This window comes from Apostichopus japonicus, chromosome 17 (genome assembly GCF_037975245.1).
Source record: "Apostichopus japonicus isolate 1M-3 chromosome 17, ASM3797524v1, whole genome shotgun sequence".
NCBI classification, from domain to species: Eukaryota; Metazoa; Echinodermata; class Holothuroidea; order Aspidochirotida; family Stichopodidae; genus Apostichopus; species Apostichopus japonicus.
In genome coordinates this window covers 6244860-6260781 of record NC_092577.1, presented here as the reverse complement: position 1 = coordinate 6260781, position 15922 = coordinate 6244860, and the positions used below count along the sequence as shown (strand labels likewise).

At 38.5% G+C, this 15922-nt stretch overlaps 3 protein-coding genes across 15 annotated transcripts in view; 1 reads left to right on the top strand and 2 right to left on the bottom strand.

The window, feature by feature from the left end:
• Positions 1-11422, bottom strand: part of LOC139985145 (uncharacterized) — a 162988-nt gene extending 151566 nt beyond the window's left edge. Inside the window, exons 1-3 of one of the 2 annotated variants that reach the window (XM_071999402.1) lie at positions 11241-11422; positions 10097-10200; positions 9376-9443 (exon numbers count right to left, since the gene is read on the bottom strand). The gene's annotated coding sequence lies outside the window, so the exon portion shown is untranslated. The remainder of the gene's footprint in view (positions 1-9375; positions 9444-10096; positions 10201-11240) is intronic. The other variant, XM_071999403.1, reaches the window with a different exon arrangement.
• Positions 1-15922, top strand: part of LOC139985117 (NLR family CARD domain-containing protein 4-like) — a 468217-nt gene that overhangs the window by 171679 nt on the left and 280616 nt on the right. The gene's annotated exons all lie outside the window — the stretch shown is intronic.
• The window catches only part of LOC139985143 (uncharacterized), a 272368-nt gene that overhangs the window by 22152 nt on the left and 234294 nt on the right, over positions 1-15922 (bottom strand). For 2 of the 3 annotated variants that reach the window (XM_071999393.1, XM_071999392.1), the window contains one exon: positions 1829-3348. In XM_071999393.1, coding sequence (XP_071855494.1) covers positions 3142-3348 — 207 coding nt within the window. In that variant the 3' untranslated portion in view covers positions 1829-3141. Of the gene's footprint in view, positions 1-1828; positions 3349-15922 lie in introns of those variants that run through there. The other variant, XM_071999391.1, reaches the window with a different exon arrangement.

Genomic DNA, 15922 nt, shown 5'->3' with positions numbered 1-15922 from the left:
GGAAATGCCTAATCGTCGTCCTGGGGGAGGGGTCTAAGGGGAGTGGGTGCCCCCTCCCCATTGGGAAAATTTCACAAAATATGGAGGTCCTCGGTGCAATCTGGTGCTACTTTTCGTGAAAGTTTGGAGTAAAATTTATTTCCAATAAATCATGTATTCATGGTTTGCCGGGCATATATTTGCAATTTCGAGCAATGAGCTGGGATTTACGTCTTTGGGGAGTAGGTGGTGATGCAAACTACTTTTTACCAGGCTACTCCAGGCCATTTCATCTTGGATGCCCCCTTCCAGATGGAGACTATTGATGCAGTCAGAGTGCCCCTCTCACCTTCACTTTATCAGAATGATGGTGTACTCTTTTTGCAAATTTAATTACAAAAAATTACACGCACAGTGACGTAGCTAGGATTTTTTGAGTGGGGGGGCCATGGGGGCTGTTCTTTCTTATAGGGGGGGAGTTTACTATCTAAGCGGAGCGCCACCTTGGTTGGCGCGGAGCGTACAGAGAAAATTTGAGATTTCAGCACCCCCAGATCGCAGGAGATGGCACCTGTGAGGCAAAATAGCAACCAAAAAGATGTGCAACTTTGGTGACAGAAATGCAAAAAAAGTTTTTTCTCTTTCATGCTGACTGGCCTTGCCAACTCAGCCAGACTTTTAACTTGAGGGAAGTTGGCATCATTTGTCGTTTCAAGCTGTCAAGGCCTCTCTCCCAACTCAAACCCCTGTGGGCTACCGGTAGATTTGCAGGATATGCCCACATGTGGACTTAAATAGCATTAGAGGAAGGGGGTGGAAGACTAACACGCATCGATGTTTCGGTAATGGTCCACATTGATGGCTCGGTGCTAATTAGGCCATTTATTGGGTTTCTTGAGGCAGCTGTCATCAGAATCTGGCTTTTTGTGCCAATCGATGACCGATAACATGTATTGGTATGTAAATTTCTTCTTCATATATCTAGCAACACTCTAAAAACAAATGAGTGGATTTCATTCCATTGGAGTGATCACTCGGCGCACTTCAAATTAAGAGTAAAATTTAACTCTATTTTAGTTAACCCTCACTCCTAATATGAGTGAATATAACTCTATTAGGAGTTAAGATTTACTCCAATGGAGTGGAAATTCACTCTTATACCGGAATGTGCTCAGTGATCACTCCCATGGAGTGAAATTCACCTATGTTTTTATCAGTACAGTACAGTGCATATCATCATAGACGTACGTACGTACTACGTACGTTCGTATATCAGACGCACTCGATACCCACGATACGATACGGTCCTGGAGAAACTATTTCCACTCATCAATTTTGTAAGGCGATACAGTAGTGAGTATTGAACAGGCACAGCCGCATGTTTGCAGGAAATTCAGAATTCCCAATATTTTATATCTCTACCAGTAGTGAAAATCATGTTTCGACAGTTTCGTGGACATAAAAAGTTGTTTTGTGGAATATTCAATGACATATCAGGGGCGGATGCAGGATTTGTGACAGGGGGGGGGGGGTCTGACTGGTCCAGCCGCGCCTGAACGTAAGACTATCTAAGCGGAGCGCCATCATCGGTTGGCGCGGAGCGTACAAGAAAATTTTTGGCTTTACAAACCCCCCAGATGGCCGGAAACGGCACAGTATTCTAAGCAGCATGTACCTAGCCTGAAAATATGGATCTCATGTCTGCAATTTCAGGCCCCCCGTAGCTACGCCACTGATCACGCATGGGGCACTTTCCCTCGAACGCGGTAAAAAAAAAAAAAATCAGGATTTTCAAAAAGGGGGGGCCCGGGCCCCCCGGGCCCCCCCCCTGGATCCGCCCCTGCTAGCAGATTTGATACTACTGTATGTGACTGTGCTATGCAATCTTAACAATATAAATATTTGTCATTATTGGAGATTGGGTTCTCAAAGTTGTTAAACAAAAGAATGGCTTAGTGTAATATATGTATTCAATGAATAATGTAATGGATAAAATCAAGGTATATTTGTTTCAACTGAGAGAGTATTCCGTGAAGGGATCAATACAATTTGTGTTTGGGGCTAACAAGGTGAATAGGCTGTGGTTATTCAATGCACAAAACATACACAGCAATACAGTAGCATGTCAACACAATGTTCACAGAAAGATTGTAGCTTGTAGCAAAGCACCATACCATACCATACCATACCATACCAATGTACCCAGAGTTGGAAAGAAATATATTTTGTGCATTCCAAACAAAATTAGAATTAATAAAGTGACCTGTATATGCAATATCTTGTTAACCAAAGAGGAACAACTACATCTCAGGTTCTGATAAATAACATCTCATTTGGTATTAGTCCATCTATAAGTCATATCGAAACAGTTTGTGCTTTGACTTGTTATCATTTTGAAGGGTGAAAGGAAAGGCTGGTTTTAGGTCTAATTGATGCCTATTGTGTCATGTCACAAATGGGGGCGGGCAGGGCATTTGGCCTACATCCATGCTAGGAATGGGTTAATCATCATTATTATTACTACATTTGTGTAATACAACTTTAAATCTTGCCAATGTATACAACATTGAAAGTGTGCAGTTTAGAACAATTTCCTGTGAGCAATGAAAAGAGTTAAGAGTAAAATGTTAATAAGGTCTATCTAGAATAGCAGTGAACATGGCATATCATGGCTTCATGCATATTCAAAAGTTGTTTTAAAGCTATGATTACTGGCAATACTAGTTATATGGGAATGTAAGATCTAAATATAGCAATTACTGATGGCAGATGCCTGGAGAATCCCTAATTCATTCGCTCTCATCTGATTTACTGTATTAATGGGTCAAAACGATACCAAGATTACAGGTGGTAATGTACATATAACTTCAAAGACTTGATACTTCATAGTTTCTTAATTCCAAACACATCCATGATCAGACCAAGGTACATACTACAAAAACTTAGCTTGCCTGGCATGTGGAAAATTTTTATTTTCTAAAAAGTTCTTCTGATGAACTGATAATTTAGGTATCTTTCTGTAACTGAGATATCTTCGATCAATACTACAATATAGTAATTCACTTTATTAAATGTTATTACCTCTACACAATTAAACAAGTGGAATCTTAAAAAAGTGCATTTGATGTTATTGATGAAGCTAATAAGGCAAGCTGTCTTCACCTACATATGGCCTGTAGATTTGATCAGAGGGTATCCAACACAAACTATTACCATTTCACAAACTGACTTTTGAGAAATTATTATGTGAAGACTCACCAGACTCTCATCCACAAAGGAAGTTATGTCATCAGTGATATGTTCCCACTTGAGTTTTTCTTTCAATTTCTTGGAGGAAATGTACAGAAGAAATGTTGATAACTGTATCACCTAGAGGTTAGAGAGAAAATACAAAATAACCTAACTTTCCATTCACTAGATTTATCAAGGTGAATATTCATCAGGTCTGTGATCATTTTTGTAACTGATATCAATGTCTTTCCTTGTGTCTTATTAATAAGTATACATCAATATTTTACATAGCTGTATTCTAAGGGCAGCCTATACATTGTTTTCTATTTCTGTTTTTATATTTGGGTTTATTGGACTGACATAGCTTACAGCACAGGACTAATATCATTATTCAAAGCACCTTAGCTGCTTTTTAAGAATATGTTTAGCATCTGAGCTAATCAATACAATTAGTTATTTACAACAGTTGTAGTGGTAACTGATGTTACATCCGAAGAGTTTGAAGCCCCCCTTCCCCTTCCCCTTGCCAATAAAACAACTTTTAACAATTGCTGGATGTTTTCTACCAAATTTTTGAGCTATCTGCACCAGAAAATAGATGTAGAAAGCACATGTGCTTGAGTTTGATGGAAATATCTCTTGAATGGCCAGTACTATAGCTGAAGTGCAAATAATGTACATCTTTAGACAAAACACATTAAGAGAATCTATCAACACTATTAAACAATGGGTAAGAATGGAAATTATATACCTCATTGGAAAATGGCATAAAGACTAGATTATCTCCAGATTTAAATTTGATATCAATTTTCTTGAGTTTTAGATGCACTGAGAGGGGTAGGTACGAAATGTTAGAATGTTCAAAGGGAGATATGGTTCCAGTTAGTGATTCTACATTTTATTAACAAAGACTTAATTGTTACATATGTAACATTAAACAAGTGGAAGCACATACTGTAGGCTTCATAGTAAATAACACTGACTCACTTCCTGATGCAGTATACATAGTTAATATTAAATTATTTATATATTTCTTAGCCTCAGCAAATCTTGTGTTTATATCAAGAGGATATAATCTCAAGTAGGTACATTACTACATTTTTGTGGAAGTGAGGCTGGTTAATAGAGAGGAGTGTGGCGACATTGTAAAGACTGGGTACTACCTTATCTTCCCTTAGGCCCTTAGGGAGTTTGTTGATCAAGCAAGTTTCAAAACAATTACTGTTCCTCCAGGATTAGGCAGTAACAAAGTCACTTTCTACCCAGACTCAAATCTAATTATAACTACAGCCCAGCTAGTTACCAGTCTTGCTATACAATAATTATACACTTACCATTACCATCAGCTATATATTGTAAACCATTCTGTGCAAGATCCGCATAAGGTGACCCCCAAAGACCATCTCAAGACTGATTAATCCACATTTGCCTAACGAGGAGATAAAGACAAAGACAATAAGAATCAGTTGTCACTTTTTGTATATTGAGAATATCAGAACTAGATATGCTTTAATGCAAACAATGAAACCTTTGTTATTGAGTGTGTCTTTTTAATATTTACTCAACAGTTATTCCATTGCTCAGAGATACACAAGCTAATGCTATGATGATTTTGTGTCCCTGAAACAACTCTATAATTGCAAGTTCAGTCATTTTATTGAAAATTTATCCAAAACAAAATAATAGGCTAACATTGGTAACATGTTTGCAATCCTTTGGATAAGACTAAATTGATCAGTACACTTACTAAGTTGGTACTTTTAGCGTTATTTGGTGCAGCAGGCCAATGAAGTTGTTCATCTTTGTATGAACACCAAATAGCCAAGTTAGGCATAGTTACTGGTCTGGATTGCTTTTGTCAAATATTGGGTATACCAGTGTGAAGCAGAGGCTGCTCTATTATATAAATGTTGTTATTTTTGCTTTCACAACTTTCCCAGTAACTTCATTTCCAACTTTGCCAATAGACAGCAACCTGATGCCACCCCCCCCCCCTTTTAACAGAATTACTACATTACACGATAACTTTAAGAACATAAAAAGAATACAAATGCACTACGGATTTCAAATGACATAACATGCTGAATCCTACAAGAACTTGTCATATTGTGTTGTACGATCTTTTGTGATAGAATCATAAACTGTTGCTTGTCATAGTGCAATACTCAATTCCTATCATTATCCATGACAACTATTTAATATGATGGGATAGGTGGACCTTGTCATAAATTACATAATATCCACTCAACCTGGAGACGGTGACAACAGAAAGCCTTCATTAGCATTAGATGCTCAAATGGGAATGAACTGTTTCATAATGAAACAATGGATGTCTAATGACCATTAAAATTGGTCAGATTTGAAAGATTAGAGATGTAATCCCTGAGTTTAAGACACAACCTTCAGCAGTATTCTAACTAGATTGTTCACGTGTTATGTCTTGTTTTGCAGTGATTGGCATTGATGGGGGTTGGGTGGGGGAAGGGGGTGCTGGATGATAGACTTTCCGTTGGGGAAATTTCCCTTAAGGGATCATCTGATACATCATGGAGTAAAAATATCCAATTAAACACTTGTATTCTCATTGAAGAAGGGGATGGGTGGGTGTGGTTAAGAATCAGGTGGTGGACCATACAATCATTACCCTGCTGATGTAAACTGTACACATTTCTTCCAAAAGCTGTAATCCGGATATGGTAAATCCCTAAGAAGGCTGATCTCAGGACTGAATAATTCCAGTTTACCTGATGATGAGAAAAAACAAAATGCATTTGGTCATCAGTTATAAAGTTATTATTAATGTAAATTATAATCACCCGGTCTGCAAGTAGAAGCATTCTATCATGTAACCGTGGCAAACACAGAGCACAGCTATTATAAACATATGGTATGCTACTGTAGTTTAAAAAAAAATACTCAGTTATAATTATAATAACAATGTAAAGAAACTAATGCAACTAAAATACAAATCTATAGACTGTACAAGATGATTTCAAGGTCTTAAAATGCTTCCACAGTGTATATACAGCTCACCTAATACCAAGCTAATTGAAATACAAAGAAATATTAATTTGAAATTGAGACAAGCATTGAATCTTCAATAAAAACATTAGGCAAAATACCACTAGCAATCCAGTCTGGTTTATATTCAATTGAGAAACAAGAGCTAACACAAAGACACCCTGAAAAAAATGGAGCCTGAAAAAAAACATGACGAAGGGTTCTGGTCACATAATTAAGGAACCGATGGTTCACTGTACTGACTATAGGTTGATGAATATATTGGATATCTGAAATGATGACACTGTAATTTAAAAGATTGAGTTAAAGTACATATTTTTCTATCTCCAGAATTTGATATATAGTACTGTTATATCATAACATTTTGCTCTGTGCACTCCTGGTGTGAGAGGGTGTGGTTGGGTAGTGGCTACAGTTGTCAGCTAAGTGCCTAGTGAAATATGTGATAAAGAATGATATACTTTAACTTTGGATAACAAAGACTTAAACAATTGGATCTGGTGACACAATTGGCATGGAACTGTAGCTGGCTTTCAATGTCACTGGACTTGTGTACACCCTACTTGAATAATGCTTGTTTAGCCCCACAGGATGTGATTGTGGATCTTAGAACTGGTGTGCGACAGTTTATCAGGAGTGTGGAGAAAAATATCAAAGAATTAAGGGAGAAGCAAACCCAACCATTATTTTTAGCCTGTATGATAGACATCTTTGAGATGAATATCAAAGGTGGAGATGATTTGTGTTTTACTGTCCAATTGCGTTTCGAATCATATTTCCAACATTTAAGCAAATCCTTAAAACAGTCATCTCTACTGTGCTACAGTATATAACCATCATAACAAACAAATTTCATTACATTTCAAGATTATATCCATAGTTGTGTGACCTATGTGTGACTTACCTGAATTAATCAAGGTGTTTTTTTCTTATTTGATGGAGTAGTCATTACAAATACCTCTAACACATAGCTCAGCAATAAAGTCTGAGTTGACTTCTTTAATGTTTCCATCAATATAGAATATCTAAAATGGTATTTCTAGTTTTTGGTTTTAATCTGAAGGAAATAAATACCTAAACAGAAGACATATTTGTAGGTAACCCAAACTACTTTCATAGAAACCAACAAGTTGTTTTCCAGTCTTACCATTCTGGGAGTGTCAGGAGTTCTAGAAGACTTTATTCATTTGAGTCTTAGGAGGCAATTTTATTTCACTTTGGCAAATGGTAAAATGTACCAGAGGGTGTTTAGGCAGCTACAGTATTGTGTCATGGCAAGCTCATTACAAACATACTGTACCAAAAACTGGATTAATCCAGCAAGAATCCGATCATTTTTATGTCCTTACTAGGGAATAATTCTGTCAGTTGTATTTGAGTGGATGAGTTAAAACTTTGTATAAATTTCTTTTAGTGAGAGTGAATGGAGATAAAAGAGTATTTCTTGATCTGCAATGCTATCCATAAAATCTACCAGAGGTTCTTGAAACATTACTATCACTGTTCTACACTAACCATTAATGTGATTACCATCACATGGAGGAAATATCAGATGATGAACCATTCATTGTCTTTGTCAGCTCAGTATGAACACTTCCATCAAAAACAGGTAACTACAGGTGGAGTAGGTGATCCCACAATAGCTCGCTTCAGGATAATTCTAGTTAACCTAAGGAAGAAAAAGAAAATGATGTTAATGAGATTTAAGTTCTACTGATAGTAGATATTGATAATGTCGACAGAAATAGATATGTGTATGTCTCTGGCTAACTACCCTGTATACATGGACGTTCACAGAAAAAAAAAAATCCAGATGAAGGAAAGTACACTTCAGATTCCAATAACCAGGTAAGTGTAAAAACAATTAACCAGTAAACCATCAAACTTGAACCGGATTGTCCGTTGTTTAGTGGAAGTGGCATATTAAGGTATGGTGCAGTGATGTAAATGAGCTCCCAAAGGAGAGTCAAACCTCACACAAAGCCAACCATGCATGGTGTGGGCTTGAGTGAGAAAATTGTGAAATTTCGCACCTTCTTTCCTATTGAGGACAGAATGTCTTTTTAATTTCCACTCATCAGGAGATAATTGTATCTAATTTGGTGTGTCAGCTTTGATGGATGGGTGTTTTTATATCATTTTTCTTCATTTAATGGCACCAGGCCCCTGGAGACTGCATTGCTTACATTGACCTAGTTACACCACTCTCTGGGGGTCTCTTTCCAGATTTTAGATCACCAAAGGTTTATACAGTACCCTGTTCAGCTGGTCAATAGCTATCCAATATGGCCAGTTCTTTCCACAAATTTGGCAGATGAAGACACTTGAAACCTCAAAATTTTGAGTTGAAATAGTTATGAGATAAAATTAAAAAAGTCAACATTGTGAAATTTGGGGACACTTATATTTCCCCTTATGTCCCTATTAAGCCAACGTACTCAAGTGGGTGAAGTTAGATCAATTTTGAGACCAATTAGACATTTTTAAACCAACTGCAGTGACTGGCTCAGCAAGTGACAATTCTGTATTGGAAGCTGTATATACTCAGATTAGTAGGAAGTACTGTATTTCCAATTGTGTTCTCTGTTTATAGTGGCTGGACTTACAAGGGTACTGCAAAGCTCTCCAAATATTCAGTATTTTCACATAGTTTTTGGAAACTGCTAGCAATTTAAAGCACATGAGGACATGTCAGGAACAGAAATACTTAATCTGATTTTACTCTGTGGAAAATATATCTGAGCCCTAGCCAGGTGCTTCAGAAGAGCTCTGTAACATCTCTGAGACTTCTTGTCCTCTTCTACTAAGTTTAATGCATGTACATGTATGTTAGAGAGAAAATTATTAATTCTATGAAGTATAAATTGAAGCCCTAGTGTACAGTAGCCCATGTAGGGGAGTGGGGGGGGGGTTAGGCAAGTGCTCACTACCCTAATGGATGCCAGTGCTTGTATATCTTTGAATGCCCTCTAAATGTGTTAATTTTAAACAGTATTTAGCTCTCAAATATGCAAGGAAGAAATGTCATTATACTGTAGCATGATATTGATAAAGAGTGGCAGGGGAATTTAACTTCCTTAACTATGCTTGCTAGCCAGCAGTTTGGTGAATCAAGTTAACAAGCCAGATTTACTTCATTCTAACCTATGGAACTCTGTGCATCAAAAAGTGTACTGTAGGATACCAAAAGAAGCTTGATAGGTTCATAGGTCCTGCTCTCAAGGGCGGCGGAAGCACTTTTAATCTGGGGGGGCACCGACATCAAAGGGCACTTTGCAGAAATTCGATTGGACTGATGCAGCCTTGTATTTAGTACCCTTTATAACTCTTATTGTATTATCTTATTTGCGTTTACACATCACTCCATCAACGCCCCCCCCCCCCCCCGGAAAATATGCATACTAGCACTGCAATATCCAATGTGCAAATTGGGAAACAAGGAACAAGTTTTCTTTTGAGACAAAATGGGGTGAAATCATGCTAGTTGCTAATGTAGGAATCTTCCGAATTAGGGTTTATTTATTGCTAATATCTTAACAAATGTTTTCCATTCGAAATAGCTTTGAGTTTGACTCACAGAAATTCATTAAAAGTCAGGGGCGTAGCCAGGATTTGCAAAGTTGTATGCACAACTATCTGAGCGGAGCGCCACCATCGGTTGGCGCGGAGCGTACAAGAAAATTTTGGTTTTACAAACCCCTCAGATGGCCGGAAACGGCCCTTCCCGAGTGTTCATTCTGGTTCCCTGTCCTCTTGCTAACTTGAGACACCTCAATTTTTATGTACAAAAAGGGCACATTTTTAACCTGAGGAAAAGTGGGGGGGCACGTGCCCCATGTGCCCCCCCCGGTTCCGCCGCCCTTGCCTGCTCTCCTGTATCCAGTGCAGTCTGCATCTTCATATTCACTAGAGGGTTTCTTCCTACGGTTGAATAATTACATCATGGAGCCGTTTGAGCCTCAGTGACTTCTAAATCAAAAGGGAAACATGAAATCAAATTAGTTGTTCAGAAATTTCAGACGACTTCAGAAACAAAAGGATACTCACAACAAAGAAAAACCAATGGTAGCAGTTCCAATTTGATCCAATCTTTGATCTTTTTAATTTAGTGATTATACAGTATTACAGTGTTTTGTTTCTGAAGCTATTATGAAAGTTCTTAGGAACTTTTGCATTAAGATAGCAACGTGACACTACAGCAGTCTCTGTGGGCAATCAACTTCACATGTTAGCTGTAAAAGACCCCTACACTTTTAGTAAGTAAATTATGTAAAAGTATGCAAAAGTGATATTGAAGCTGAAGATACGTCAATAGGAAATGAGCATTATCAGCACAAACCCCAGAAATTATGGATATGTTCCAATAATGGGTTGTCTTGGACCAGTAAGGGTACAGTAGTGTTAACTTGTTAAGCACTGCAGTAATTTGAGAAGGGCGCTATAGCCCCTACTGAGTATTTTGGGTGACACAAACTACAATAATGCTTGTATATGATATGGAATTGAATCTCAATCTCTGGAAAACCTTGCATTTCATTTGACCTTAAATACTCAATGGCAGGTCAGCACTTAAATCCACAATTCCCAGGAGAGGAAACAACTCCAGAGTACTATAAGAGTTGCTGTTTATGACTAAATCTAACTAAAACCTTTCGGACAGTTGGATGATCTCGCAAGTGTAGAACACTACTTCAATAAACTAATATGATCAGTATTCTGAGGGAGGAAAACCTCCATTCAACTTGTAACCAGCTAACACTGTAACAGACTAGCATCACCATATATCATTGTGCTGAGCCTAGGTCACGCTTTATGCTGGCATTGCGCCAGTATTGAATATTATAACTAGAACCATTGAACTAGTAGGCATAAGTTAGGCTGCACTTTACATATGACTAGAGAAGACCTAAGCCATAACTTCAACGTTATGTCCCTGTCCTTGTATAAAAGTTGTGGGTACAGTACATAGCCTAACACAATATTAAAATTGAAAGGAACAAAAGACATACGTGGGATTTCTTCTTTGACAATTGCAATATTCTAGGTCTGTTTCTGTCAGTATGTTCACCATCTGGAATGTATTGCAATATCTTCATATTTAGTAAGCCAGTACTGTTGCTTCGGGGAATCAAACCAAAAAAAACAGGTAAATGTCACAACCGTTCTTGAAACGCTGCTTTATACCGTGTCGTTAGTTGTTTGGATTTTGAAAATGAGACTTGTTCAAGTCGTTTCCATTGGCCACGAGGGAAATTCCCCTCTTTTTTCAGACAAATAGCAATTTACAACAAAATGGCAAATTCGTTAGATCTAAATGTGAGGACTTAAACGATATGCTGCAAAATTTATCATTTGCATCTCGACAATTTTCTGGTAATGATGCGTTAATAGAATCCTGTAAAGCAGCTTGAAAATGTTTCGGCCTTATAGGTTTTATGGAAAAGATATGATACTTATAAGTTATTACACTGCAACTCAACAAATGACAATTTAGACGGCCTATTGACAATTCACAACATATTTTTACTATGATGGTCGTGTCTTTCCAGTAAAGCAAAGATAAGAGGCGAGTGTATAAGTTCCATGGAAAAAGGCGTACTATCGACTAGTGAAATCTATCGTGATAGTATTGTGTCACTACAAGTGTCATCAAGACAGCAAGATACTTAGCATTTTCAGGATATTGTTTTACTACAAGCTTGGAAAGAAGTCAATTATTTATCATTTCTAAAAACTTTTGAAATTACGACATGAAAGTATTTTGGTATTTCAACATTAATGAAAAAAATCCAAATTATACACTTGGGTAGAAGGGAAGGTGGGAGGCAATGTTCCATTCAGCTGAGGAGAATGCCACGTACTTCTACGGATGCACAACCCTCCCCGCCCCCTTCCGTTTTTTTTCAAAAACACTGTTCATAGGCAAAGCCGCATGGTGTATGGAGCCAATTTTAGACCTGATTGGTAGTCTAATTATGCCTCGGAGTGCACCAATTACCATCAATGTTCAAAAAGAATTCAGAGGACGGGGCTACTGAGATTTGCCTTCAACAAGCCAACGACCAGACCTCCTTCGTTTTTAAATTCTTCTTTCCACTCTGGCCTTTCCATATAATAGTGTAGGCCCAACCTAAGTCAGTTGGGATCTGCTCCCCCCCTCCCCCAGTTGAAATCCTATATTAACAATGGGGTTGAGAAGGGGTCTTATTCTCCTAGTCCTGCGAACCGATTTCAAGTAGTAGACAACCTATACATGTGGTAAATGGCTTCATGTAGGTAACATGATATAATGTGTACCTCTTTGTCAGGCATCGTTGTATATAGGAATAATAACTGGACTGGCAACATATCCACCCAACGGCTATTTACCGAGTAACTGGACGAGAGCAAGACTGTATTTTCTGATTTTTCATGCAATTATACAATAGTGATTTTAACATCGGTCAGTACAATGTGTCTTTAAACTTCACACTAATATTCTTTAGCACAACCTTAAGTTTAGACATAAATTATAGTCTAACCAGGCCCAGAATTGTTGTCAGTCGGATAGAATTGCATTCAAATACTCCACAGCAACACCATCATAATTTTCGCCACCTATAGTCTGACCATAAAGGTTCATTCCCCTTTCTAAATTGATCGGTAGAATTTTGGAATGTGAACCCACGTTACTGGGTACTAAACCATACAGGAGAGTCGATCCGTTTACATGATTGGAGAGGCAAACTTACCGATACAGCCCCTCAATGAATGCACATGCACTTAATCAGGAATATACACAAATTAGCCACACGATGTACCTCCTCCTATATGTTCTACACCTTCCCCATATCCATGTAGACATGTGACAAATCACTTGATTGGCGTACGAAGCAAGGGCGTAGGAACCGGGAGGGGGGGCTCGGGGGCGCCAGCCCCCAGTGAAAAATATGGGGGGGGGGGCGGAAGTATCATTCCGCCCCCCCCCCCCCCGCTTCGCAAGTCAGAAAACCCCTTTTTCATTTCCAAATGAGAAAAAAATCTCATTTGGAGCACCAAATTGCACCTAAGGCCAGGTGAAAATGCAATTATTTTTAAAAAATGGAGTGGGTGTTGAAGTGTGCTATATTGCACCAAATTGCATCTGAGGCCACCTGGAAATGCAAAAAAATCCAAAGGGGAGGGAGACACCCCCTCCCCTTAGACCCCTCCCCCAGGTCGGCCATCAGTCTTCAGCCCCCCACTCAAAAGTACCTTCCTACGCCACTGGTACGAAGGGATCAAAAATGAATGGGTTGGGGAGGGGGACGGGATAGGCATCCCAATTAAGCAAACAATACACATTTTGTCATTACTGTGACCCACATGGAACACTGCAAAATTTCAAAATTTTCATATCCTTTACTTTTCTTGAAAATCAAGTTTGTCTTAAATTGCCATCTGTAATTTAATCGAGATCTCAACATTAAACTACTTTATCTAAAAATTTCTTCGATTTTATTTCAACCTCTTCTTTAATTCCATTCATGGTACAAATGTCGAACTCTTTTTGTTTTAAACGTTCGCCTTTTTGCCAAAAAGTTTTTTAGATCAAAATATTAACTTATCATCATCTAAAAATATTAGCGTTTTATCTAAAACTTGTACGTTTCTTTCGAAATTGCCATTGCATTTCTCGAAATCAAAATTTCTTTCTCATTTAATTTCAACTATTTTATCTCAAAAAGTAAACTCATCTCTATGAGGATTTTACTTAGTAAAAATGGGGAACAAAAAAGGGGGCTACCTGAATTAACTATTAAAATTATTGGTGAAATGTCGACATAGTATTTTGATTTGAGCAATTCAAAACATCGTTTGATTGCCTGACACTCTCTTTGCTGGTGAAAAGATTCAGCTGAATAATCCAGCACTGACATGGAATGAAATTCATTACAAAGATGGTTGGGGAGAGGAGGGGATGAAAAAGAGTTGTGTAGTTACATTTATTCTAATAATTTCATGATGAGGATCAAGTGCTTATTTGTAAACAAATATGTAATTTGACACGTTTTGTCTGCACGGTGTGTCTGCAAGATGTGTATGACTGAACAAGGGTGGTCTGTTTTATTGTTATTCCATGTAGGTTTTAATATTCATTTTAAACATGTACTCCTTCGAATCATTTGAAACAGACGGTATTCAAACTTTTGTGTTTATAGTTTGTTTATGCATCCACTAGCAGATATTAGAGTGGGGGAATGTGTACATAAAATGCTTTTGGCCCACATTGTAACCGTTGGTGTGGGGGCGGACTAACACCCTACCGCTTAGGGGAAATGTGAATGATATCTCCATCTACTTGATAGAGGTTGTGTCAGTGGCGTAGGAAGGTACTTTGGGGGAGGGGTCTAAGGGTAGGGGGATTTTTTTTGTATTTCCAGGTGACCTCAGATGCAATTTGGTGCAATATAGCACACTTCAACACCCATTCCATTTTGAAAATAATTTTGCATTTTTACCTGGCCTTAGATGCAATTTGGTGCTCCAAATGAGATTTGTTTCTCATTTGGAAATGAAAATGGGGGGGGGGGGGCTGGCGCCCCAGCACCCCGGTTCCTACGCCCTTGGGTTGTGTTGTCAGGGGCGGATCCAGGGGGGCAGACCCGGCCCAGGCCCACCCTTTTTGGAAATCAGTTGCGTTTTTTTTTTTTTTATGTGGGAGTACTTCAAATTCCTAATAGGCATAACTTGGTGAAAGAAAGCCTAATATATATCCAGCTGCTCTTCCCTGAAACGCGATCGTTTTTATTCCAAATTTGAAACCAAGGCAATTATCAGGCCTACGCGACATCACGTATTAATTAGATACGGCTCAGTACTATAGTGCTGACTATTACTATCAGGGAAAATCAATGCACAGTTAGCAAGTATATCATAATTATCTGAATGAAAGGGGGTGTAGGCGGTTTTACACTATCTAACGCAACGTAGTCGCCAAGAACCTGATGTATTTTTAAGGGAGGGCCCGAGGAACATGAACTTATAGCATGCTCCTCGTGGTGAAACATAATTGCACCTATTAGGTGAATTGAGTGTACTGTTAATAGCAGGAGAGACTAGTGTAGGTTCTTATGACCAACTAGACCGGTTTCTGCTCTCAAACTTTATAGGAGGAGCTTCATCAGTAGTAGCCTTTGAATATTTTATATTCGGCCTGGGCGTCTCGTTCTCAAAATGCATCTATTTTCTGTGCACGAGTTTTTATGGACTCATAGTGCAGCTATAAGAGCATCTAAAAGAGCTTCGTGTGAACTTTGAGAGTCAGCTGATTCTGCGTTAGTATGAAACCTTGAGTTAACCAGTAAATCTTTGAGATTTTGGGCCCTTTTGTAGGCTAGAATCGGTTCTTTTGGAAACAGTTTGGATAGTTCCGCGTGCAGGGGCGTAGCGAGCCGGGGGGTGTGGGGGTGTCACACCCCCCCCCCCCAATAATTTGGTCGCTGTCGGCAAAATTTGGGTCTGTCGGCAAAAGGAGAAAAGGTGAAGAGAGCGGAAGGGGAAGAAAGAAGGAAAGCTGAATAAAGAAAAGGAGAACGGGAGCTTCTTTATCGGTTATTTCGATTTCCAGTTCTTCATCTGATAAACTCATTCACCAATCCAATCACCCGACGCCTGCAAAGTTAAAAACCTCTCGGCAAATAACTGATAATGTCACGGCCGTCAGTATAGC